This window comes from Apteryx mantelli, chromosome 7 (genome assembly GCF_036417845.1).
Source record: "Apteryx mantelli isolate bAptMan1 chromosome 7, bAptMan1.hap1, whole genome shotgun sequence".
Lineage (NCBI taxonomy): Eukaryota > Metazoa > Chordata > Aves > Apterygiformes > Apterygidae > Apteryx > Apteryx mantelli.
The window spans coordinates 20,400,384-20,426,124 of NC_089984.1; the positions used below are offsets into that span (position 1 = coordinate 20,400,384).

A 25,741-nucleotide genomic window follows, 5' to 3' on the forward strand; every position below is an offset into this window, starting at 1 on the left:
ATCCAACATCTTAGGCCTTCCAGGAAAATCTGTCTATGAAGATATGTACTTTATTCACCTCTGGACTTCTGCCTCAGCTGTTGATTACTTACTTTTTTAGTTCATGCTTAAAGCCACAACAGAGTTCTGTTGGTTAACCTAATCTTCTTGCTTCCTGAACTATGTTTCCAACAGCACACATACAATTCTCATTGAAGAATGACTTTGCTAACATTTAATTTGCATCAGCCACATGCAGTGCTCAGTCTTCATAACGATGGATCATAATTTCCTCTAAAACTCACTTCAGTTTTGTCCCCATGTTAGTTTATCTTGAAACATAGTAAGAGTAGATAGAGACATGCCAAGTTTTCTATCTGTGAAAAGTCAATCATTCCAGAGTAATATTTTTCTTTTTACATGCAGTTGTCAGAGAGGAGTTCAAGGAAGCATTAACTCCGTAAAAGTCAACGCCTTTCCTAAACATTGAAAGCAGGGAGATTAAATGCCGTCAAGCTTACTTCCTTGTAATCATGTCCCATAACACTTGACAATATCAATTAAAAACATTTAAAATAATGTATAATTACTAGTGCCACAGAGAAGTCCCACAGCATTATTCTCATTTCAGAGGAACATACTAACAGCATCATGAGCTGATTAAATGAGAGACAAGCTGCCTGCCAGACTACACAGAACAGCAGGAAGGGTAACGTAGTAATGTCAGAGATTAACAGGTTGTTGCACAGGTAAAATTTAGAATTATCAGCAGTTCTAATAGCGCCAGCTTCATTCCCTCTTAAAGGCGTGATATTTGCTATTAAGAAAAGCATAAGACCTCATACTCCCAGTAAGAGGATCACAAGAGTAAAAAAAGATTTCCAACAAAAAGGCAGATTTTCAACTACAAAACACTCAACGCCTCCTTTTTTAAGTTCTCTCGTGTATTTTGCCTTTTTCATTTGAGGTGCTACAAATGGCACCTCTGAGCCATTTCTTTGGCTTCTGCAGCAGCCAAAATACAAGTGTTATGTTTATCAGAACGCATCCTCTAGCTGATCAGCCAACAGTCTAAATTTGGATTACCCCCTTACCAGGCCAATTGAATTGCCACAGCTAATGAGGTCAAGCAAAGATAGCCAGAGAGGTTAGGAAGTAGCCTAGGGCTTTTCAGTGAAGGGATATGGAGAAGGTAAGGGTCCGTTATGGGTACAGTGAAGGGAAGACAGAAAAATGGCAGGAAAATGTAAGCCAGCATTGATGGAATCTGGCCCTTTCAGGGAATAATCACAAACACAAACAAAACCATTGTGTCATACAAAGATACTCTTAACAAAATACAGCAACAAGATGAACCTTCTTCTGATGGACAGAAATGCAAAATATGCTTTAAATCAAGCTAACAGTCAAAAACATATTCAGCTCTACTCAATAGTTTACATTAGCAAATTCAGTTAAGTGGACATTGCAGTTAACGCAACAGTATTGCGACCTGCGTCACTTGTGGTGGGACGCCTACCTCGGCTTCATCGAATGTCAGAAGCAAGTCTGACGTCCCAGAAAGGATGCCTCTCGATCCATCAATGAGATAGTCACGAGCTGGGACGGAATAAGGATCTGCTTGCAGCATCTGGGCTGCCCGAACAAGTTTGGTGCAGGCATTCTCCACTCTGTGGGGAAAGTCATCAGACAAAACATGCTGATTACTTCTGTCTGTAAGGCAACAAACTTGAGAAAATGGTGAAGGATTTGTTTTCAGCCTCACTACTTGAAACGCTGCAAGCGTTCATTCTCTACATTTATAGTCTAACGAACAAAGATATTTACGTTAACAAGAAAATAGACAGCATCTATATGATGTGTTTTTTCTGAAGTCAGGAAATCTTCCAAATTAAGGAATGTTTCAAGTATCCCATATACAGCAGTCAATACAGAATGTTGTTAAGGAAAGGTCCCAAACGCTGACTTGGCAAAACATCTTTTATTATGAATGATCAGGGTAGGGGAAGGTACAATTATTGTCTTAGTGTTTCCAAGTCAAAGTAATTACTAACCTTTATCATCCTTATATCTGCATTAGTATTCAAGAGGCAACTGCAATTAATAAATACTAAATTACTGCTACACATTAAGACAAAAGAACATCCCATTTAGGAAACCAAAATTCTCAAGACTATTCTCTACCTCACAGAGCTACGCTCCAGCTTTTAACTTTATTAGCACTCATTACAGAAATAGCATTTTAAATGGCCACAAGATTTAGTGATAAGGTATGAATTTCAAATGCAGGTTGAAATTCCGTATTTAAGAACAGGAAGGAGAATTTACAAGGTATTATAATGTGCAATTACAATAATACAGAAGGTACTACAAGAAGCAAGGGAGCTCTAAAATTAAGTTTTATCAAGCCATTTCACATGACAATTAAGAAAAAAAATCAATAACTGGAACATTAAAGAGCTTTGTGTTTTGTTTGCTTGCTGTAGTCATTTCACAACAGCTTAGAGAAATAAAAGTCAAACTTTGCTTCTATGGCGGCTACGCTAATCATGACTGTAGTTACTGACTACGCTGACCATGCCTTTCCTCCATTCTCTCACCTTGTTTAAGAGAATTGTGAATAAGTCCGATACTCAGATTCTAGGTATAGACGAATGCCATATGCCTATTCAAGTTGCACCAAGTTCCAACAAACATTAAACCCTCTTATTTCAGCAATACTATCTCTCATTGTAACTTTTTTCATGCTTGTCATAGCTTATTTTCTAGTGATCATTTAGGCATACTCTTTTATCACAGACCTTCAGTTAAATTATATGGGAAAGTTACAGTTTTTTCATTTTCCCTCTTAAGTTCTTTCTCACACAAATGGCAGAACATAGTGTTTAATCCTACCACTGACTGCAGCAAGAAATCACACATCTACTACAGGAAAACAAACTTTTTTCAGAAAGTAAGGTTTTCAGCTAATGGCTCCCCAGATAACCAGCCCCATTGTCATAATCTATTCTTCAGTGAGACACCTGGGGAGCGTATTGGGTGGTAACTCACAACTGAGTAGAAAAATACAGGACTTTAAGGCAGAGAGTGGGAATGGTTTACTCACTAGTATGCAATGAACTTAGCTGTAAAATCAAGGTCAACTAACTTCACTAAAGCAGATATCCCCACTTCAAGTTTATTTTTTCCAACTCTGCTAAGAAAGCAGATATCACCTATTCACCCAGCCAGAGCCACAGACTCAGAAATACCTCATTTCCTACAGCTCAATTTCATGCTCAACTGTTTAATAATAATGATTATCTCAAGGCTGGCTTCTCCATTTGTGAATAAATGAATTAATGTAAATGTGCATTAACCCAAGAAGTTCCCACAATTTAGCACAAGAATGAAGTTTCAAAAGATTCAAAGACTTCTGTTCCAGGTTTCAAAGTTGAACCTTTAAAATTAATTTTGTGTTTTACTTGCATAATACCTTTTTTGTATAAACTTCCCAGTGTATTTGAAAGACTTCAGGAACGTGCAGTTCTATGTGCAAGAAAGGAGGGTGGAGGGGAAGGGAGCTGGTGTTTTAAAACAGACCCTCCCCCCCCCCAAAACACACTAGGAAACAAAGGATTAAAGGGGGGGGAGGATTTCAAGTTAAAAGATACACTTCAACATATTCACTGCAATGAAGTGCCAGTTCTCTCACAGAAAATGAAACATACTAAAAAGTTCTCAGTAGCAGTTCATTGCTAAGGTGAATTTATCACTAAAACTTAATTAAATCACTGCTGAGATAAGAAGCCTTTGCTACTTCATGCTTTTATGTTGCATAACCTGCATCTCTATGTATAGAGACCACACCCACAGAAGCACACAACAGAACCAACACAGAAAACTCTGGATAGCTAGGTACTTTATGTACGTATTTTGATAAACTTAAGATTTTTTAATCTTATAAACAGATGGAAAAAAATTAACCACAGAGCTACAATAGTTAATGCTAATGACAGTTTCTGTGGAATACCACCCCCCCCCCGCACACACACACACACTCCTATTCTTTGTTACATTCAGATCTGGACAGCACAAATCTTATCTAGTTTGCAAAGAGGAAGGGGATGCTCAATTGTTTATTGGAAGAAAGCTGAAATTCTTCCAATGCCAAAAACCCCACAGAATCCAATTCACAAAAAAGTCTGCACATGATGTAATATAGTGCAAGTTACATACTAATACATCAGTAAAACTTTAATTTCCTCTAAAGTTCAGGATGTTGGCTTACAGATAAAATCACAGTTAAGGGCCAAACAGAAAATAGCTGAAAAAACTGCCAGACATTTAAACAAAATTGTACTGTAACATTAGACAACACCACCATATTTATAGAACAAATTCAATACAGATTTTATATTTTGATGCTCTTATTCTTAGACATAAGCAGATCATAACATAGTTGTAATGTAATTGGATCTGTATATATCAAAACATCTGCACGCTTTCAAAAACATGAAAGCCTATTCTGAATGTGAAACTTTTCATAAACTCAGTTGCTAAAATAGCTGTAGTGTGAAAACATATCATTGCTCACCTTTTGCGTTCTACTTCATTTTAATTGTAATTTGTATTGGGCTTTATTATATTCAAAATAACAGTTGGATCATTCTGTTGGATTTACTGAAAAACTGTTTCAAATTTGGTAATTCTAACACAATACCCATTGAAAAAAAGTTAAAGTGTTTGGGGTTTTTTTTGTTAAGACTACAGTAGCCAAAATCACACATAGTACATTGGCAGTTTATAGGAATTGATATTTCCACAAGAAAAAATACACAGCTGTTCAACAACAATCTAATCAGTAGATGGGTAATTTTACAGTAAGTTATCAACTGGTGTCAGGTTAGCAGTTAACTTGAAGTGGCATTCAAATGATATAAACTGAAAAAATCTCCATACTGAACAACCAATTAATCAGGGAATCGACTAGTGTAACCTCAGAAATGAAGTGTTTTTCTTGCCAAAAAAGAGATTTTAAATTCGTTCCAAAATATTTATCAAAACAAAACAAGAAACATTAAAGTAGTGCCCTCTAGGCATTTTTCAATACTTCTGATAACAAGAGGGAAAATGCAGATGTCCAATGAAATCCTATCACTTGCCTATTTCCTAAAAATGTAATTGATATTCTGCTGGTAATCTGAAGTCTATGAAGCAATTAAAAAAGTGGCACCTCCTCTGAGAGCCAAACTAATTTTCAAATATCCAAATCCCTATGTCATATCATAACTTTAAAAGACACCATTATAAAAGAATGCATATTTTTATTTTAGAGGCACAGTTACAATAAATCTATGTTAACACCAGCCAAATTTTATGTAGAGAAGACACACAGGTCATGATCTTTCCAACTACAACAACTTCCAATAGTCAACCAACTTCTTTCCTGTTAGCGTTGTCTTTATGAAGTGCGAGGAAAAGTTGCAGCTTATGCTAAACTCCCATTTTATTTTTCAGGATTTAGGATTGACCTCTGCTTTTCCCAAACACAGATGGCTGTTCTAAAATACAAGATTATGCTTTTGATACCTGAGTAGCACTTTTTTCAATTTCTAACTGCTCAAGTTGTAGTGAGTTTACTCACTACAGTTTAGATTACCTACAGCTGCAGAAATATAATTTAAGAAGTAAATACTTTATAGTAATGTAATTTTGTTAATACAGGTGACCAGTAATGCTGCTCCAACTTGGCTACAAAAATAGTGTTAATACAAATAGCATTATGGTTTTATTAAATGAGTTTGCATGCAAGTTAACTGCAGACAGATTTTTATTCCAAGTGCAAACAACTCAGATGTACCCTACTCTCTGCACAGAGATTACAGCTTTTTCCTTCATTACAACAGAATTATAACAAGTAATATGAACACACAGCAAAACCATCTGATTTAAATTCCATGCATTACTCACACTCCCTGGAGACCAAGACAATCAAGATACAGAACACAGCATTTTTTAACTTTAGGCCAATGCTTCCAAGGTGGTTTATGTCACTAGCAAGCAAAGGGATGCACATTAGGCTCCCCATGGCTAACAAAATTTTGCTGGTTGCCATCACACTCCTACTGGAAAACTTTACACAGAGTACCATCAAATATTCATTATACACCCTCAACATCAGTCTCAGGCAAGTGAAAGAAAAAAAACAAGTCTTTAAGAAGAATAACATCTCCATCATCCTCCAGGCATGGTTCCCTCCAGGTCTTGTGGTCCCTTTGAGTGAGAAAAACATGGGCAGGGAACACAGCGCTAGTGCAAGCACACTGTTTCTTACCCCATCAGACACAGGCCAGTTTGGACAAGTCCTGCAAAAGGACTTCCTAAAGATGACTGCCAATTCTTGAATCAGCAGTTTAGAAACAAACAACCCTCCCCTCAAAAAACAACAACCCTCTTCCATTTGGCCTCCTACATCCCAGTCTTGCTCTTTAACGCAGAATCGGGTAGAGCTCCTTTGGCAGCTCACTCACAGCTATCACTTGTCCCTACACCAGAGAAGTCAGTGACAGTATGTTCCACCATATGAACGAAGAACTGTTAACATGTACTAGCTCTTTTTGATATAAGGTCTAGATTAACTAAAACCAACAAATATAATAGGCTATCATTCATAAAGGTCATCCATCTTTCATCATTCGTGTTATCCCATCCAGGATATTAGGTAAGTACTGTGTGAAAAAGGTTTCATTATTGTGACAGATAGTTCTGCTTCTCATTTTTCATTGTACTACGAATTAAGCAGTCGCAAATTGTTGCGGAAAAAGTTCTTGTACTCAGCAAGAAATGTTACTATTCAGCAGCGCTCCACTAAAGAATCCTTTAAGCTTTCATCACATTTCCATAGTAATTTGACTATGTAAGTCTTCAGAATCTGGTAAATGTTATCAGAGGCCAATTATTGTGTAGCAATTCAGAAGGCAGTCTCTTTTCCTTAATCCCTTACTCTCCTTAGTGAGCAAGAAGCTGGAAATGAACCAAAAACTCTACACATCCTAGAAAATGAGCACAAACAAAATTACATGTTTATATACAGCTCCCCAAGGATCAAGAAAAAAGTTTTAGTCTCATTTCAATACACACACACACCCTCCAAAAACAGCAACCCAAAACCCCAAAACAACCCTCCCCTAAAACATAAAACCAATCCTGAAAAACCCAACCAAACAAGATCACACACCAGGAACATAGCATAAGAAATACTGTCTGGATTGTATCAAAGGCCCATTTAGCTTAGTATCCTGTCTCCAAAAGTAGCTGCAAGTGGATGCCTAAGAAAGGCTAAGAACAGGACAAGCATTTATCATACTTCCTCCGGGCACTCTCCTATCCTCCAACTATTTTCAGCTCATGGGATTTCCCGTGGTTTGTCTATTTGATAACTCTCAATGGATTCCTCTAAGTACTGGCCTGTTATCCTCCAAACCAATACAAAGAATCCAGGACATCACTTACTGTATGAAGAAGCTCTGCCTTTTGTTGATTTTTAAACTATCAGCTTAATGTAATGCCATCTTCAAGTTCTTGCACTGCAAGAGCAGTGGAAGTTATCCATACCTCCATGCAACTCATAGTTCCTTAGACCTCTGTCGGTCCCCCATCTCTCCTCTGGCACCTTTCCCAGGCGGAAGAGTTCCAACCTACTCAGCTTTGCCTTATACAGAAGCCATTCCATACCTTTCACCACCCTCGAAGTCTTTCTATGTGCTTTTTTCAGTTCTGCTACATCTTTTCTAAAACTGAGGGACCAGAAGTGCATGCAGTATTGAAGGAGCAGCAGAATCATATACAGTGACATTACAGTCCTAGTCCTTTGCTAATAATCCTTTCTTGACCATTACTGAGCATGTTAACGGATGCTCTCACCGATCAGAGCTCCACAGTCTTCCTTGCTAGTAGTGATGGTCAGTTCGGAGTCAAGCATCCTATCTGAAGCTAAAGTTGCTACTCACCCAAATGTCTGTCACTTCAGAGCTATCAAAATGATTTCATCTACACTTGATATCAAGTCACTCAGTTTAATCATTTCCTGCTGTAATTTCTCACAGTCATCCATCATCCTTACTACCCTGCATCAGACTTCTGGTCACCAGCAAGTTCTTTAACCTCACTGCTCATCCTGGTTTCCAGGGCATTTGTGAATATGGTTAAAAATCACAAACCCCAGCACAGATCTCCGTAGAACCCTGCTGATGACTTCCCACCACTGTCAGAGCTAACCATTTAATGTTTCCTTTCACTTTGAATCTTTTATTTTCCACGCAAGAACTTTCTTTCTTACCCTGCGCCTAACTTTTCTTAAAAGCTTTCAGATTTTGTCAAAAAAACTTTTACAAATCCATGTAGACTGTATCACTTGGATTAGCCTTATCCATCTTCATGATATTTCTAAGAACACGAGAAGCTGGTAAGGCAGGACCTGCCTCTACAAAAACATTGTCAATTCACCCAAAGCAAATTGTATTTACTTGGGCGCCTGCTAATTCTCTTCTCTATTATCCTCTCTCTTCTCTTCTGGTCATTTGCCCCAAAGGTATGCCAGACCTCTTGATCTCCTGATCCCTAGATTCCCCTAGAAAGTTTTTCAAACAGGACCATCACCTTCACTTCTGACATACCAGATAGTCTCAAGTGAGAGGTTGCACATCACTAATAATTCAGCTATTTCATTCATGAACCTTTACTGCTCTTTGGCTAATACTACCTCGTCCTAGCTGTTTTTTGTTTTGTCAATCTACAATGCAACAAAATAAATCTGTATTCACTGCTTCATAGAAATTTCTCTTTCAACATCACCTCTGTTCTCCATTCTATTATTTTCCTAGTTGACTCAGTGCTTTCTGATTTGAAGTATCTGCCTCTTCTGTCTTCAGGAATATAGTAAGATATTCATTAATTTTGTACACATCAGCAGAGAATGCTAATACTGCTTTCAGTGGCTTGTAAGGCAGAATCATTTCAGTTAAAGTTTCTCATTTGACAATAAGAAGCTTGGCAGTTTCACAACAGGAAAAAAATGATGTATCATTTCTAAGACTTCAAGCAGCAGGAGGAAAAGTTATTTGTCTTCAACACTGAGCCACGAACTTAATTAAAAGGGTCAGTCACTGCTCTTCAAATGTCTTAGATTTCCAAGCAGTGATATGATGTACCAACTGGCTATACTGCCACATTCACACTTCACCAATCAAATTAAAGAAAAGATTTTGCGAGAACACCACACATTATCTTTGGCATTGTTAGGCACAATACCAGCACACGGGTAAGTGCCATGGTTACTATGAAATATTTTTATTTTTGGAGAAGACATAAGGAAGACATGTATAGACAGATATGCACCCATACAAATAAAATATAACAAGTCACTATTGGCTGAAAGGTCATTTCTGAAGAAGGTGAGCCTCAAGTCCACAAAGAGAACTATATATTTTGTAATCTGCACAATAGAAGTGAGTAACAAGGCCTATCATTGGGGCACATCTCCTGTACCTACAATAGAAGATTTGACAATATAAATGAGTTTACTTGATAAATGCGGGTGGCATATCCCTTTTCAAGATCTGGTCTTCTGTTGTCTGCACAGTCTCTTTTCCAACCTGCAGGAGAAAGAAGTCATACTTAAGTTTCAGAATTTCAGCATAAAGCCTAAATGAAATCAAACAGCAACAAAAAATGTATTTGTACCAATGACACAATTCCTTCAACTATGTTTGTTGTTGCTGGGTGTAGTTTTGAGCCCATTATATATTTGGGTTAGTCAAATTTTAATGCCTTACAAATCACATTGTGTCTCCTGCCAACATCGCCACTAAATTATTTGGGGGCGGGGGGAGCTTTTCCCTCTTTCCACTCTCCACAGAAACAGTGCAACTAAACACAGCAAACAAATAAGAAAAACTTAATCACAATGAACTCTGTAGGCTTCTCTCTCAACTCCCCCCAAAAGTCAAAAAATCAAATTCAAAGTTAAAAAATAATCCCCATTTTCCTATTCAACCTGTCTAGTCTATTAGAAAAATGTACGCAATTACTGACAATACTCCCCACACCCACATTCACACCCTCCTTAGGCAAAAATAATTATGCAGAAGTTAATAAAGAAAGAGATAGAATAAGATCTGGGTTTTTCTATGCACTAGCTGTTGCGTTATACAATACAAGTCTTTATAATCAGTAGCTGGCTCTCTGGACTGTGAGATCACCAACTTGACAAAATATTTCCAGCTCCTTTGTTCACTGTATTTTCCAGCTGAATAAGCCATTCAGAAAGGCATCACAAAGCAGAAGGTCTTTAACCCAGACACTAGCTTGTGTTAAGAGCTGCCAGGCCTGCTCAAGCTAGACAAGATAGCACTAAAAATCCCTGATCAGCTGCTCTTTAAAGATCTGCTGTTTTTTGACAGAAGTTGCAGTGCGCCAATATGCACAGTACTTAAAAATTCTAGTGCTGTACAACACTCCAGAAGCAGCATTTCCTTGCAAATTTACTCCACTTGCCAAAATTGGTCTTGCTACTTCAGTCCTTTTCAGAGGGGCTTTACAGAATTACATTGGCCCTAATATTTCATTTGGTTCATACACATGGACACTCTAGTCTACATGTAACTTTTTTTTTTTTTTAAACTTATTAGTGCAACACTTGCAAGTATTCATGCATGTATTTACTAGCAACAGAGGGAAGAGTAAAGATGCTGAAAGTCTTCAGTTTTACCATGGTTTTCCATCTCTTATGCTTACTGTAACTCACAGTACCAGCACCACTGCCAGCTAGCGCGCAGCACTACGGTATTGCCATGACTCCTGTAACTCCAGGGTCTTGGGCAGGGGAGGGGTAGCAGGGCAATGCCTCAGCAGCACAGTTACAAGCGTCTCATACCCCGATTTCTTCTTGGGGCAGGGTTGTATGACCCACCACTGACAGCATGCCTGCTTCATTCTAAACATTTCCACTCCAGGTCAGGAAACTTTTTTTTTTTTTAAATACATTTCTCATGGGCGGGGGGGGGGGGGGGTGCATGCGCAGAAACATAACAGAAAAGGAATAATTCTTATAAGCCTGCATAATTTGGATTATAGAGAACACATCATTCGGATGTAGATAGAAGTCTGTCACCAGATGAAAACCAAGAGTAATGTTTTATTTCAAAAAGCCACTGGGGAAAATCCCATTGCCTTCAAGATGTATTTCTCTTTCTCAGCTGTACCAATCTGCATATAGATCAATTTTTTTAAAAACAAAAAAACACACCACATACATACTCTGAGGATATACAACTTTTAAAGAATGCATAAAAAAACAAAATTTACAACAAAAGAACTTTAATTCAAAGCTCGCCCTACAATCAATATTCAGCTTGCTTTTTTTATATTGAATAGTCGCCAGGAACAACTGAGAAACAACTTTTTCATAAGCTACAATAGGCTTTATCGAAATTACTGCTAATTCTACTAACTGAAACAAAAGCATTTCTTCAGTCTGGAAAGCAAAGTCTCCTCTTCTTAAACTTTTCTAAAAATAAAGTATATCTAGGCTTAACTCATGGGATGCAACATTTAGGCCACAAACCTGACACAGCTGTCTTCACCCACACTGCAGCTAGACAGCATAAATTTAGCTGAAGTTTTTTCAGTAGACCATAATTCTTCTGGAAAATTTTCTCAAAGTAAATCTTTTTAAGCCTTTCAGTGGCAGCTGAGTTAATTTCCATACATTAACTTTGTAAATAAACAAAAAAACTGATTCTTTGGGTTTAAATGAGGTACCTCATTCATATAAGCAATCACCATAATTCAATGTGTAGCTGGAATCAAACAGGTGGGATATACAAAATGAAAGAACTTGGCACAGATAGCTCAAATTCACTCACTCACAAGACCTCTTTGGAGCAAACACTCAACAGTTCTCAGTCATAAGAATTTCTTTGCTATGCCTGGCTAGGCTCTTTACTCTTCAAATGGAAATAACGTATAGGATATGAGGTAATTTCCGTTTTCATTTTTTGTAGGGAGTGTCAACCTCAATACATCTCAAATACAGACCCAGTTTTTGTCCTAAACTCTAAAGACAGCCCATTTTTCTCCCATGTTCACCACAAATTAGAAACACTCATTCCTCCTATATCCTCAGCACCATACAGCACACAGAAAAGACACACAAAAGCTTTCAAGCAGTTCCCACCAGGCCTATTAAAAAGGTCCCCTAACCTTCTAGAAAAAAATGACTTTTACCATATTTTAAGCTGCAACACTCCACATACCCCTCACTGAATCTCTGCAGTTTAAACAAATCCTTTTGTCTCATAAGGAAAGCATTTCATATTTGCATAGCTATTAACCTTTAGAAGCTGCAGTCCTTGCATTTGTAACCAAGGTATGGAGATGATATGTAAAGAACAAATGTACTCCATACACCATTTAACAGACAGTCTCAAAACAAAGCCACATTGATGACTTTTTAAAAATACACAACCCCAAAGAGGTTTTGTGGGTTTTCCTTTTTAACTTTGTGGTTAGGAGAATTGTTTCTTGTTTTGTTTTAATAAGATCTGGTTTCTTTAGACTAATTATGTCAACTATGCAGTTTTCAGACATATTGCAGCGCTACACAATGTAAAGATTCACTCAGCTACACTTTTTCTGTACTCAAATACTATGGGAATCAAGAAAGGTTTTGTATGTTTATTTTTTTTTAAAGATCCCATTCCCTATTTCAGACAGAAGGCTTGTATTGCTTGATGTTAATACAAAACAATTACCTAGGGATCCTGAATTTTATTTCTATTCAGTTATCCTTACCCTCTAATATAAGCTTCCCTTGACTAAGTGGTAAGCAACAGTTTCCATAGAATCTAAGCTTCTGCTTTTAAATAATATAGAAGTGGTCATCACTCATGGTTCCAGAGAAACTTTCCATTGTTTAACGGAGTAAGACACATTAACTTTGCGAACATTGTACCTGCCCAGAGCAGTGACAGAGGAACAGATGCTACCACGCAAAGCTCACCAACATAGTTTTGTTGTTGTGACTTCCACCCGATACTCATTTTGATACTCTTTGGGCAAAGTGGTGACTTATACTGGAAACAAAACAGTTGAATTGAAGTAAAGGGAGAACAAGCACTACTTAACCATGAGGAACAAAGGATCAATATGCTTAGAAACATGAAGGAAATGGGACACCCACAAGCTAGAGGGCAAACATGAACAGTGAACAGGCTTCAGGACCAGAGGAGACCGAGATTTCCTGCTGCTCCTGTCCTTTACACTTATTCAGAGATCTCTCATTGCACTCTTATCTGCCACTGACTAATAGATCAGTGTGTTTTAAGTTTCCTTCTGGGGAACATTTTCCTCTGTGTAAAACACAAGACGACATTCTGACCAGGCTGAGTTTTTTATCCTTATAATCAATTTTGCAGCTTTTTTTGTCATATCTGCTTCTGCTGTAGGAGAGATGGGACAAGAGTACCCCACAAGGTCCTTTTTCCATCTTCCTAGCCTGCATGATATAGCTAAGAACAGCTGCTCAGTGAGGAAGGGAAGAGCTCCAGCTTCTATAATTCTTTTAGACTTTGTTTAAATAAACACACCACAAACACCAAGTAATTCTAGTTCTCCTACTTGTAGGAAACAGCTTGAAAGCACAAAGTGAATGTATCATACAGGATTAAAAAACACACACACAAATATCAAGATAAGAGCCCAAAGTTTATTAATATTTTTTACATCAAAGTTTTCTTTTGAATGCATATATTGAGGATCTGTAGAATGGAGGAAATGAAATCCTCCTTGCAGCTATATGATTTCCCCAGTTAAAAAAAAAAAAGCGCAAATTACTTTCTACAATGTTCCAAAAGCCAGTTGAAAATATGTGTCCTTTAAGAAGGAGCCTAAGATTTCAATATGATGAACAATCCATCAAAAAGCACTAGAAGCAAGCAGAAGTTATGCTAAATTTATGCCTACTCATTGCTGGCACAGATGTCTTACATTTGAGTCCAGATAAAAAAAATTTTAACACTGGGCAAAAAGAATTAAAACTCCTAGTGAAAACATTTTGAATTCAGGTTACAGACTTAGGGCTCTTGCACATGACAGTAGAAGGAAGATAATGGCATAAGTCAATGCAGTCCACAATTGTGTCCTTACACCTTTCACAGAGCTCTTCCCTCTCCCCCCAAGGCTTGTCCACTGAAAGCCAAAGCAGGTCCTTTACCTCAAACTGAGTTCAGAGCCAGTTTGTCTCAGTGGGCTCAAATGTGGCAAGGGTTCAATGACTACTTCACAATCATTTAGTCTTCCCTTAGCGAAGCCAGGCATTTCGGCCAAATTGTCATGGAAAGATGTTGAGAAGGGGGAAGAAGCTGGGGCAGGAAAAAGAAGCCAAATGGGTACAGCTCTGATTTCTTTTACTGCTGTCAGCCCTACTATTTCAATTGCAATCCATGTTCTGTTTTTATTTACAGTATCAAGCATATCAACAACTAGAGACTTTAGTGAAATTTCCAACTTTCTCACTCAGATTGTCTTGAAATACAGCTCTTGGAGTGACTGTTATTTTACCATGCCCTGGCCCCTAGCCACCACCATTCATGTGACAAATGTTAGCAGAACAGAATTGCACACATTCTGTCATAACAGAACATACAACTTTGCCAGATGCATATCAAACAGGTTTGGGTTGTATCATTAAATTTCTTGGTCCCATCCAAATTTCACAAGTCACTCAAAAATTATGATCACATGACTTTCTCAGCCTCCAGTAAAAGTATAACATTCTGCAGACAGTGAATAAAATAGATAAGCAATCCTGAAATGCTTTTAGAAAATACAGGAGTCTAAGTTTACAGGTTACTCCTCACAATCTAATCCTTCACACCCAGGACACCTGGAAAAAAAAAAGTCAGGGTTATAACCAGGTAGAATAAAGCATATCTTATTTTCAAAACAGTATTTATTTTTCCTTCAAAAGCTCTCTTGGAAGCTTTTAACAGCAAATTTCAAGTTTGTTTATCATTCTACCCTTTCACCTCGCTTAAATCTAAAGAACAGGATTGATCTGTCACTTTCAATTAATAACACTATTTTAAGAGGCTTTGTTTAAATTTTCCTGCTTATTATCTGCAGTAGATTAGGATGACACAATTAATGGCTGAAAAATAAGCCTAAAGAAATAAGCAGCTGAATTTGCTTCTTGCTTTTAGTTTATGCCAACCATGAACAATGCACGTGTATTGCCACTGACATTAGTAAACAAGACTTTTTTTTTTTTTTTAAACTAGGCATGAACTTAAGGAGACTGCTGAATCAGAACCTAGCCACTATGCCTTCCAGTTAATATGGAAGCTGTACATTGGCTCCTGGTTTTCTCATGATGACCCCAGAGACTGCATTCCAGGCATAGCAGGGCACCTTTCCAAACTCCTCTGGCAGTAAGTCAAGTAAATTAGAACACTCCAGCCATCTGGTCCCTAATAGCAAACTGACCTACCTGTCTACACTGGAGATTAAGACAAATTTCAAATGCCTTGAGGCCAAGGAACTCTTGCAGTCCAAGTAAAACACATAACTATGGAACAAGAACCATATGGAAACCAGAAATGACATCATTTGAGTACCAAAAGATATTTTTATTCATGCTGCTAATGCTGACTGACCCTGGACAGATAACAAAGCTGATACTTCATTGCTTTGGCTGATTAAAAGATGCACACTCACTATACAGGAAGTAAAAACAAATACTGAGTATGTCATAGTGAAACTATTTATGGAACTATTTTATTTTAGAAAATAGTTCCTTTACAAAGAGAAAGGTTTCCTTCTAAACCAGCACTTCCAAGTAGAACTACTTTAAGACATGCTACATCTCCACTTTAATCAAATTACATAGAAGTCAGCTCTGATCTTTGGGCATATGCAAAACCCACCTGAAAATATCAAGAAGATATAGCAATTGTCCTTTACAAATGAAATGCACAGCTGCAATTAGCCACTTCTACCTTACAAATAACTGTCACAGGAAAGGCTGTCGTGCCAAAAAAAAAAAAAAAAAAAAAAAAAAAAAACAGACTTCAAAAGCTCTTCCAGCTCATTCCCATGTATCTAGAACTATGGATCATCACTAAGTTTTATAATACACTCTGCTAATGATGTTTAAATAAATTAGTACTGTCCTAAAAAGATAACGTGATACCATAGAGATACATTCTTTCCTTATTAGAATGACTTCAGAAAGGGCAGGCAACAGAACATTGCATACCAAGATGCTGCTGGTAGGTTTACCTCTTCACTGACAATTGGCTAATATTGGCCAAAATCCTCTCCAACACGCACACAAGGTTTTGTTTCTTTCCCCAGCAGTGGGGATACTTGGGAAGGACTGGGGGGACAGGATGTGTTAAGGCAGATAGAAATATCTGTAATATTTTCTTATGATTGTTATGTTACCAGCAGAGTTAAAAACCTCTAAAAAGCCTCATCACAGGAAGTTCATAGGTCAGCCGAAGGAGAAGAGTTTTCTTTCAAGAAACAAATTGACCCATGAGAACCCATGCTTCTGACAGATGCCAAACCTAGCACTGGATAGATATATTCTCTAAATCAACCAAATATAGTTTCACATAGGCACTAATAGACCTTCTCCCCAGGTCACCTTTTCTTTAGCAGAATGACAAACTGAATTGCAAGTGGCCTCTGTAACAATAATTTTAAACTGGTATTTTTACTTATCCATGTGTTGGCACAGATAATACACAAGAAGCTGAGAAAATAAAGAACAAATGAACTTGCTTTCTCTGTTATCTTGAATAATAACTTTCAGAATCATAACAGTAAAGTGTCCTCCTCATGTTTCAAAGATGTCTGACTAAATCAGGTGCAAAGCAAATGGAGATTGAAGTCCCAAATCTCAATTCCAAGGAATAAGGCCTGAACTTCAAAAAGGTATGATAACAGGAGACCTTGAAATGGTAGAACATGTTGAATAAGTAAAAATCAACGTTGTCAAATAAAAATGTAAACTAAAACAGTAGAAATCAAGTGGCAAAAGTCACCACTTTTAGAGTTGTTCCTTCTGGAAGTGAGTTACAAGAAAATAAAGACAGAAACTGCTAGTATTTCAAGAAGGTACACTACAAAAGGAAAAAATATATATTAGTAACTTCTTTTAGAGAGCAGAAACATTGTATCAAATATAAAATTAAAGTATAGTTATGACACTGTCTTGCTGCACAGAGAAAGCTGATATTTTGTTCGACAAAACTGCATGGGGGGCAAGAATATCTTCTTCCATCAATTTCCCGGTACTCACATTCTAAATGTTTTCTCTTCAAGAGCTGTCATCCATCATCTCAGTTGCCTCTGTAGATAAAATTTGGCCACTATAAATATCCAAAGACTCACTTTGGTATTTAGTTAACTACGAAACCTGTTTGTTACTTTCTATACCCCACTTCCATTTTTAGAAACCCACAACTAACTTCACAGGTATTGCTAACCATATGAAGAATTCTAATGTATCACAACTGAAAATGTAGGTCAGCTGCCACTGATTGAATTTTAGGATCTTCTCTTCATGATAAGCAGACTTGGACTGACTTCCAAATACCAGACTGTTAAACACAGATTTGCCTTTTCCATAGAAACGTCAGCACTGCTTCCCAGTTCCCTCCAGGCACATCAGTGGTTCCAGAGTAACACATTTTTTTCCTCTCTAAGTTCAAGATAGCAGCAGTTCCCTGCAGGAGGGTAACATTTATAAGCATGGGGCATGAGTAAGGAAAAGCAGTTACTTTGAATCACACTTTTGATAGCAGGGGAGGAGGAATATGAATCATCACAGATTCTAGGCCATGACAAATTTGAATAAAGACTCACTTCTAGCACCAGATAGGGGCAAGGCTTTTATCAGTAGGAATATAACCATGTATGGAACAGTACTCACTACCCCATCATTTATGTAGCACTACTGCACGTTAAGATTCTAAACGCACCTGTTTTGTTAAAATCATTGTCTGCAGACGACCATTCACTTTAAGCAATTCCAAAGTTCTTACAATAATTTTTCCCCCACAACATTTTTCCAAGTTACTGGACTTGGTCTTCTGTGCCCGTCATATAAATGACAACTTACTTAACTGCATCCTTGTCAAGCAAGCATCTATTTCCACTACCATAATCTTGTTGGGTTACATAAACTAACTGGGTTTAGTGCTAAACAAAGTACCAAGACAGAGAAAGAATATATAAGAAATGCTACTTTATCTGTTTACTTGAGAAGTCAACCTGACAATGCAGGAAATGACAGCATTCTGTCCATCATTGTCTTTGTGTTTAATCCTATTGTTTCTCTAAGACATTTGTCTAAAGTTAGTTTTATCAATAAGTCAACGTTTTTCACTGTGTTCTTTGAATACATTAATTAAAAATATTGTAATGCATTTATTAATATATGATTGAAGCAACAGGAACTTGCATCTCTTGCTTGTTTGGCATGAGCCCTACCACAGTAAAACTCTTCAAAAATGACTAACATCTAGCATTTTACAGTGATTATTTACCTTCTGTAATGTTAAATATGGGACAGTTCGGTCTTGTCTTTCATAAGGGTCTAATTTTCCTTGAGTAGCAAGTAATTCAAGTGCACAATAAATTCATGGGGTAAATCATTGCTCATATGTCAAATGTGATGCTTTAATTAGCTACAACAGTACTTAGTCATATTAAACAGAATGAAGAACTAGGAATGGACTGTTTTCCAAAGAACAATGCTCATTTACAGCACCAGCAACACCTTAAGTGTCAGAAGCTTCATATTTTACAATTATTTTCAAGCTTGATTTTGCCTTCAGTGTTCATGACAGCTTATAAGTGCTCTGCAAGGAATTCAGTGCATAGACTACAACCCACTTATGCACAGAGTCATCACAAAGAATTTGCAAACAAACAATAACAAAGCAGCTATCCAGTTGGCAAAAATACCTGACACAGGACAGGATATGGCATTAGTTCTGAATTAAATGAAGACTTACTCTGCTGCTAAAATTAATTTTTAATAGAGATTAAGCTCACTATATCACAAAGTAACAAACTATTTATTACAGACACAAAAAGCTTGAAAAAACATTTATTTTCAATAGTGTTTGCCACTTATTTCTTGACTTGCCTTGAAAGAGAAAACTATTTTTGAAGAGATGAAGTGCTTTTCATGGTAAGGGCTGCTAAACATTATGGCACAGCAGCAGAAATTACCAGTGTAGAAAGAACCTTCCATTATGGAATGACATAACCAAAAATATATATATATAATATAGTTTTGCACTTTGGCTAATTCCTTCCCTCCCCCCACCCCATACCCCAGCCTTAACTAAGAGTTATTAGTAGCTCCTTCAAGAATTTTAACTAGGTCTGTAGAATGAATTAAACCAACAAATCTGTTTGGCCCTATTACTACAGACAGCAGCATCTGAACATGGTTGGCAGGATGGAGAGACTTGCTCAATGAAGCTTTGAAACACCAGGCTAATATCACTACTCATTTGATAGAGGGGAAATTTAGGCAGAGTCAGCAAGCAACTTGGTCACAATCAAGTACATAAAATAGTTAATTTCAGCCTAGGTATTTGTAGTTCCAATGACTAACAAAGCTGGCCAAAAACTGGCTTCGCTTCTTGCATGGGAAAGGAATAATCTTAGTCATTTGTTTCCCCCCAGTGCAAACTCTCTCAAATTCTTAAGTAGTAGTTCAAAGTTGTACAGAAGTAAAGTCTCTATAAGCTTGTTTTACAAATGAATCTATAAATTTGACACTGAACCATAAAAATATAATCGAAGTTCAAATTGTTTAATAAAAAAGAAGAAAACTTTTCACTGTAATTTATTTGTAGTACAGTAGTATTTTGGATCCCATTGAGCTAGAAACTGTACGAAGATACACTATTATCCAGTCATCACACAAGAGTGAACTCTGCATTAGAAGAAAGATCAGAGCTGAAGGTGGGAGGAAGCTCCACTTTAGAGGAAGGATACCAAAGCACTGTCAATCCTTGTTAGTATAATTGCTACTGCTTTGAGAAGCTGCAGGTAGTGTTTAAGTGTTAAATCCTTTCAGATGTTTAATAGCAAATCATAAAAAAATCCTTTAAAGCTTGGCAAAGTAAATACAGCTAAAGGTATATTTTCTTTTATCCACCACAAAAATGTGGTGGAAATGAGAAGCTAGAAGACTCAAGAAGCACTAGAACAGAATTGGCATTATTGCTGCAAATCTGACTAAAAGAATCTCCTACAGCAAGCAGCTACACTAGTTCCCAACAACACTTTGTCTTACTTAGTTAAGAAAGTTGCTCTAGATTTAAAAGCAGTGAAATAGAAGAGAACTACCCTTCTGTGTACCCATTATATAATATGGAACAAAACAAATACAAGTTTTTGGGTCAGCTAACAAGCCAACTAGAAAAAAGTCTCAAGAAGGTAATTGTAGTCTGCCATAAAGGTGGAAACTAGAAGTATCAAGTTTACAAAATCCCTCATAGCTTACTTCCTCCAACACTGTATCATGACCTGGTTAATTGGCAGTGTCAAAATTTTCAAAACAAGTAAGCCACATGCAGGAAAGTTTCAGTTCTTAGCAAAGAAAAAAAAAGTTGCAAAACACAACTGCGTAAAAATCTATCACAATGAAGGCCAAGCAACAGCTCTTCATAGCAGTTAACAACTGCTTCAGGTGGCAAGGTCCCTTAGCATTTCATTACCACAAGTAGTTGCAGAACAGGACAAAGATCCCAGCTGCCCCTCTCCAAAGGGGCTTCCAGAGCAAAATGGTATGCTGAAAGTTAGCTTGCAATTGAGATAAAACACTTCATAGGGTGGAGTTCTGATAATCACTGACATTAAGCTGAGAAGAAGGAAAAAATAAAAAAAAATGAATAAATATATATATAAAATCAGATTAACAAAAAAATGCAACTCTTCCTCTCGCAAGGGAGATGGGCTGGGCTGACCTCAAGTACCAGCTGAGTCTGTCCGGAGAACTAAGGAATGCTGTTTTTCTCTAGTATTAACTTAAGAGAAACAAAAACAGTGCTTTGCTTAGTGAAAATATGGTTTTGTTTGAAGAAAGTCTGAAGGCAAGAAAAAAAACAACTAAGAAGTTTACAGAGGTTCCCACCCCCCTCCTTGATTTTCTGGAAAAGGGGAACTTTTCATAACTGTGGCAAGGAATCATGCAATGCTTCTTCAGTTGCTACAGTAAGTCAGTGGTTTGGCACTTACTGGCTCTTCCTCTACCCAACTCTTTCTGTCCCTCTGAATTAGGGCAAACTAAATAAAAAGTGACTGTTTTTTTTCTATTACTCTGCTGGAGGTTGAGAAATACTTTTTTTGCTTAATTGCTTGGACATTCAGCACAACTATTATGCTGTAAAAGTTGCAGAGATGGGCAGGCTCGTGGAAGTGATGTTTAGCATAGTCCAATGAACACTAACCAGTTTACCAACTTGTTCTCTCACCTAAAATCTCACAAGTTGTGTGGAAATTTAGGAAAGTATTTTTATTCCCACTTGAGAATAAGTTCTTTTGAGTATTGGAAATTAAGAAAAATATTGAGTTTTGTGAATTTTGTAATCAAACTAGCTTTTGCAGACTTACTTAGCTGAAGTATATCTGAACACCTGTATACACAGTAGGGGGTTGAAGTGGGAAGCACCTTTGAGATCAATCTTGAGCAGTCTTCAAAAAGAAAAAAATTAAGGTTTTGTTTAACTTTTAAAAGATATACCAGAAAGAACAGCAGTAGAAAGTTACCTTCTCAGTAACTTTTAACTGGATGCTTGATGCAGCACTATTAATAGTGATAACATTTCACAGTAAATATCCAGCATATCACACAGTTCCGTATTAAAGACTTCCCCTGACTAAGTTTAGATGACCCTGTTGGTGTGTGTCAGTAACTGATAAGGTTCCCATAGAGTTTAAACAGGAAGGTTGAACATGCCAGCTTGCATACAGCTTAAACCTTAGCACTAGTTGTTTCATTCAGTTATACACTACTGTGTTTCATTTTGAGATTAAAAGGTTAAGCATTTATTGCCTATGTACAGACTTAAATATTTTACTCATAAATGAGAAGCCTATTCATTCAAAACCTAAATAAACTTGTGGTCAGCAGGAACCAACCCCACCCCCAAATTTTGTAACTTACAAGTTATCTGGCTTTCACAGGTACTGACTAGATGGTTGAAGTCTCAGTTTCTGCTCCTTCCCAGAAAGGATTTATGCAGGCAAACAAAACAAGGCCTGCATAAAGAAAGAAAGTTGTATTAATGCTACCCCCCCTCCAAAAAAGAGGGTTGCAGTACACAGTCTCCTCCAAACACAGGAAAGAGCTTGGAGACAGCAGAGGAAGCAGCTCAGCTGGAATAACTATGTCCCAGATGACAGCTCGTAATAGTTCCACTGCTCAACAGAAGGAGCCTTCAGACTTCTGCAGCTGAAGAGCTCGTGCCCAGGAAATAGATGGTAGGATTAGAATAGGACAAGAAAGTCTATATGGATTTTTCCAGTTCAGCCTTTATTAATAAGCTTCCCACTTTAATGCACCTGCTCCTTACATTAAAGGGCAACTATTTGATGAGAATTAAAAAGTATAAGATATATCCAAAAAGGAGTAGTAACTGCTGCTTGTCATCACACAATGATTTAATTAAGGTGACACCCATGACTTACCCAGTACAGCCCAGAGGGCTCCTCATCAACTGGGGGGGGGGGGGGGGGAAGGGGGCGCACAGGTTACAGAAATAATCACCATTCTAGTATTATTTTGGCACTTCTGTGACTAAGGCCATTTAAGAAATTAATTTTCATAGCTTTTTCTTGTGCACTGTTCAACATTTAAGGAGGGACCGGCCTGCCTCTGTAGTCCATGCAAAAACTCAGCTACAAAAATACAGTTCAAGTTTAATACAATTGTACATTACTATTCTCACAAACAGAAGGTAAACATGGAAGAGAACATAGTATGATACTGCCAGTGTGACCATTAAAAAAGCTTGCTTTGTCTTTTCTTTCTATCACTTTATTGAAAATTCTTTGCTGAATCAACACTGTCCAAGAATACAGAGTACTGTAAAAATCCTTATGAAGTGCAAATTGTTTACTTGCAATCCTCACAGGACAAAGCTTTTCAGTCTTTGCCTACTGCCAACCTGAACGGAGACTGCCTTGAACCAATCTGTAGCTTTTGAGTCCATTAAAGAATTTAGGCAACTTAATTACTATACAAAATTTACTGTCTCCTATTCAAGTGACTCAAAATTGACACAATTCTAGAGTGTGTGGAGCAATGAGAACCAAACAGCTGCAGTATACCCAGACATTTGAAATGCACTGGGGCCTGAACTTATTAGTAGGGACACTCTGGACCTACTTCCATATATTATACACGTAAAGATTTTTCCCAGTTGAATTTTGTGTTGCTAGAATGCTAGGCTCATGTTTTAAGGAGATACTTGCTGGTGAAATATTTGTAAGTGTAAAGAAAAACCAGCCTTTATTCTATCATTTCAACTCTCCATGCAGCAAATCATCTTGTATGTACAAAGTGTCTTCTGAAGTGCAGAAACCTGTAAGGCACCTGTGGTGCATTTCCATGCATCAACACATATAGTTACTCTAGACTCCAGTTATAAGACATTCTAGATGTTAATTCCCTCTTACCTGATGTAAAATTGAGGAAGAAATTATACAATGAAACATAACAATTTATTTAATGCATATAGGTATAACAGTTATGAAGATGATCCTTTACTGTCTAAATCAGTATTACATTACATTACTCCCTAGTAAGAATTCCTGCTGCTGTGCTTAAATTATAAATGCCAGAAAGGTTATCATTTTCCTAGAATTAAGGATGGTGGCAGCAGAGGCAATTCCGTATCAAAAGGAATTGTTTCCCAGCATTTGATTGAGCAAATGATGGGATAGGATTTCTGGGTCACTAAAAAAAAAAAAAAGACATTATATAGAGTGTTCTGAGTCTTTTAAGGTCTAGTTTGCCAGTCTGACTTCCTTTTCACAGGGAGAAACAGCACCAGGAGAAAACAGATACTGCTAAACAGTAGATACTTTGTCTACATATTTGAGGTGAGAAATAAAGCCAGCAAGACCCAATATATACAGTTCTGTCAGAAAGACAAATTTAGAAATAATACATACAAGCTGTACAATAGAGCAGTAGCAATAAAAAGCTAGTCTTAGCTCTCCGCGAAGCCACTAGCAAAATTAAGCAATACCCTAGGCAGTGTCAAATCAAAGCTATGACTGACCTATTCTTTCCTTTGAAAAAATATTTGGCAAAAGTAACAACTTGGCTTTTGTTTAACGATTATTGCAGATCTGGAAATCAAGAAACACACCCCAGCATTTGCAACCAGTTAACATTTTCAGGCATCGTTTCCAGCAATGAGTGTTAATACCGCATGTTTGCTAACACATCTTTAAAACCACCCCTTGGTTTCTCCCCTCCCTGCCACAATCCTCTCAGACTTACTTCGTCAATCCAAATTTCAGTCATACTGGAAAAGGGAAGACACCTGTCAATGCTTTGGAAATTACACATTTCCAAGTACAAAACATACTGAGTATGTTTATCCAAGTATAAAACATTCTATTTGGTTCATTGTTTCATTAAACTCTATAAAGGAATTCTGTATGTATCAGAGTAACCTCTTGTTTCAAAGCACACTGAAAACTACATGACACTTATTAAGTTACAGGAAGTCAGAGGGGAGAACACCCCCACCCCCACACAGACACCCCACCCCCACACAGCCCCCAGTATGGATTTAACAACTCCTCTCTTACTGGAGTGATTCACTTATGCAGGAGAAAGCAAATGTTAAGTTTTCCAGAGCAGGACTGGTATACACCAGCTTGTCAGCACATGGAACTTTTAAGCCCAACCAACTGCTTTAAGGTTCCAGAATAATATTCTCAGTTTTTATGCCCAAAAGCAAGCTGCATATAGTTACTAACAGAGGCATTTACCATCTTCATGGCCATTTAAAGGAACACAGAACAAAAGAATCCTTTTAAAGCCGATAGAAGAGACTGGTATAAATTAAGTCTCCAAACATAATAACAGAACAAAGAGATTATTCCATTCAAATCAGAAACTAATTTATCACTTATTTAAATCTCATTCCCAACAGATAAAAGCAAGAAACAAGTCTCTGACATGCTTTTGTTATTACAAAGTTGCTTTCTTTCTGGTTTGATCAATCATTAAACACCCTCCCCCACACCCCATGCACACACTAACTGGTTTTATCCACTTTCTCAGAGCAGATGGCCCCTGTTCCCACCTTATATAGAAATACTGTTACAATCATTAAGAAATTGCAGGTACATCAATGTAGAATGCTCTGTTTCAAAGAGGAAGGAAGTCTAAAACAGATTAATTAAAACAAACAAAAAGCCCAAAACAAAACAAAACCCCCAAAAAGCAGAAAAAAACACCTCTTTTCTAGCACTAATCACATATTTCTACTATACACATATAAGGCATAGAAACCTACAGTGAAAAAAAATCTCGTTAGTTCATTGGGGCTCTTCTGGTACTCTAATTCACTTGTCATTTAGCAGTAAGTTTTGGAACATAACAGAGTTCTGGGGGGCTGCTATAGTAATCCATTTCTTTCAGCTTGAAGATATTCCAGTACAACAAACC

At 37.3% G+C, this 25,741-nt stretch overlaps 1 protein-coding gene across 4 annotated transcripts in view; it reads right to left on the minus strand.

Moving 5' to 3' along the window:
* The window catches only part of VCL (vinculin), a 67,101-nt gene that overhangs the window by 35,432 nt on the left and 5,928 nt on the right, over positions 1-25,741 (minus strand). For 2 of the 4 annotated variants that reach the window (XM_013960226.2, XM_013960225.2), the window contains exons 2-3: positions 9,544-9,614; positions 1,499-1,649 (exon numbers count right to left, since the gene is read on the minus strand). In XM_013960226.2, coding sequence (XP_013815680.1) covers positions 1,499-1,649; positions 9,544-9,614 — 222 coding nt within the window. Of the gene's footprint in view, positions 1-1,498; positions 1,650-9,543; positions 9,615-22,216; positions 22,312-25,741 lie in introns of those variants that run through there. The other 2 variants (XM_067299902.1, XM_013960227.2) reach the window with 2 other exon arrangements.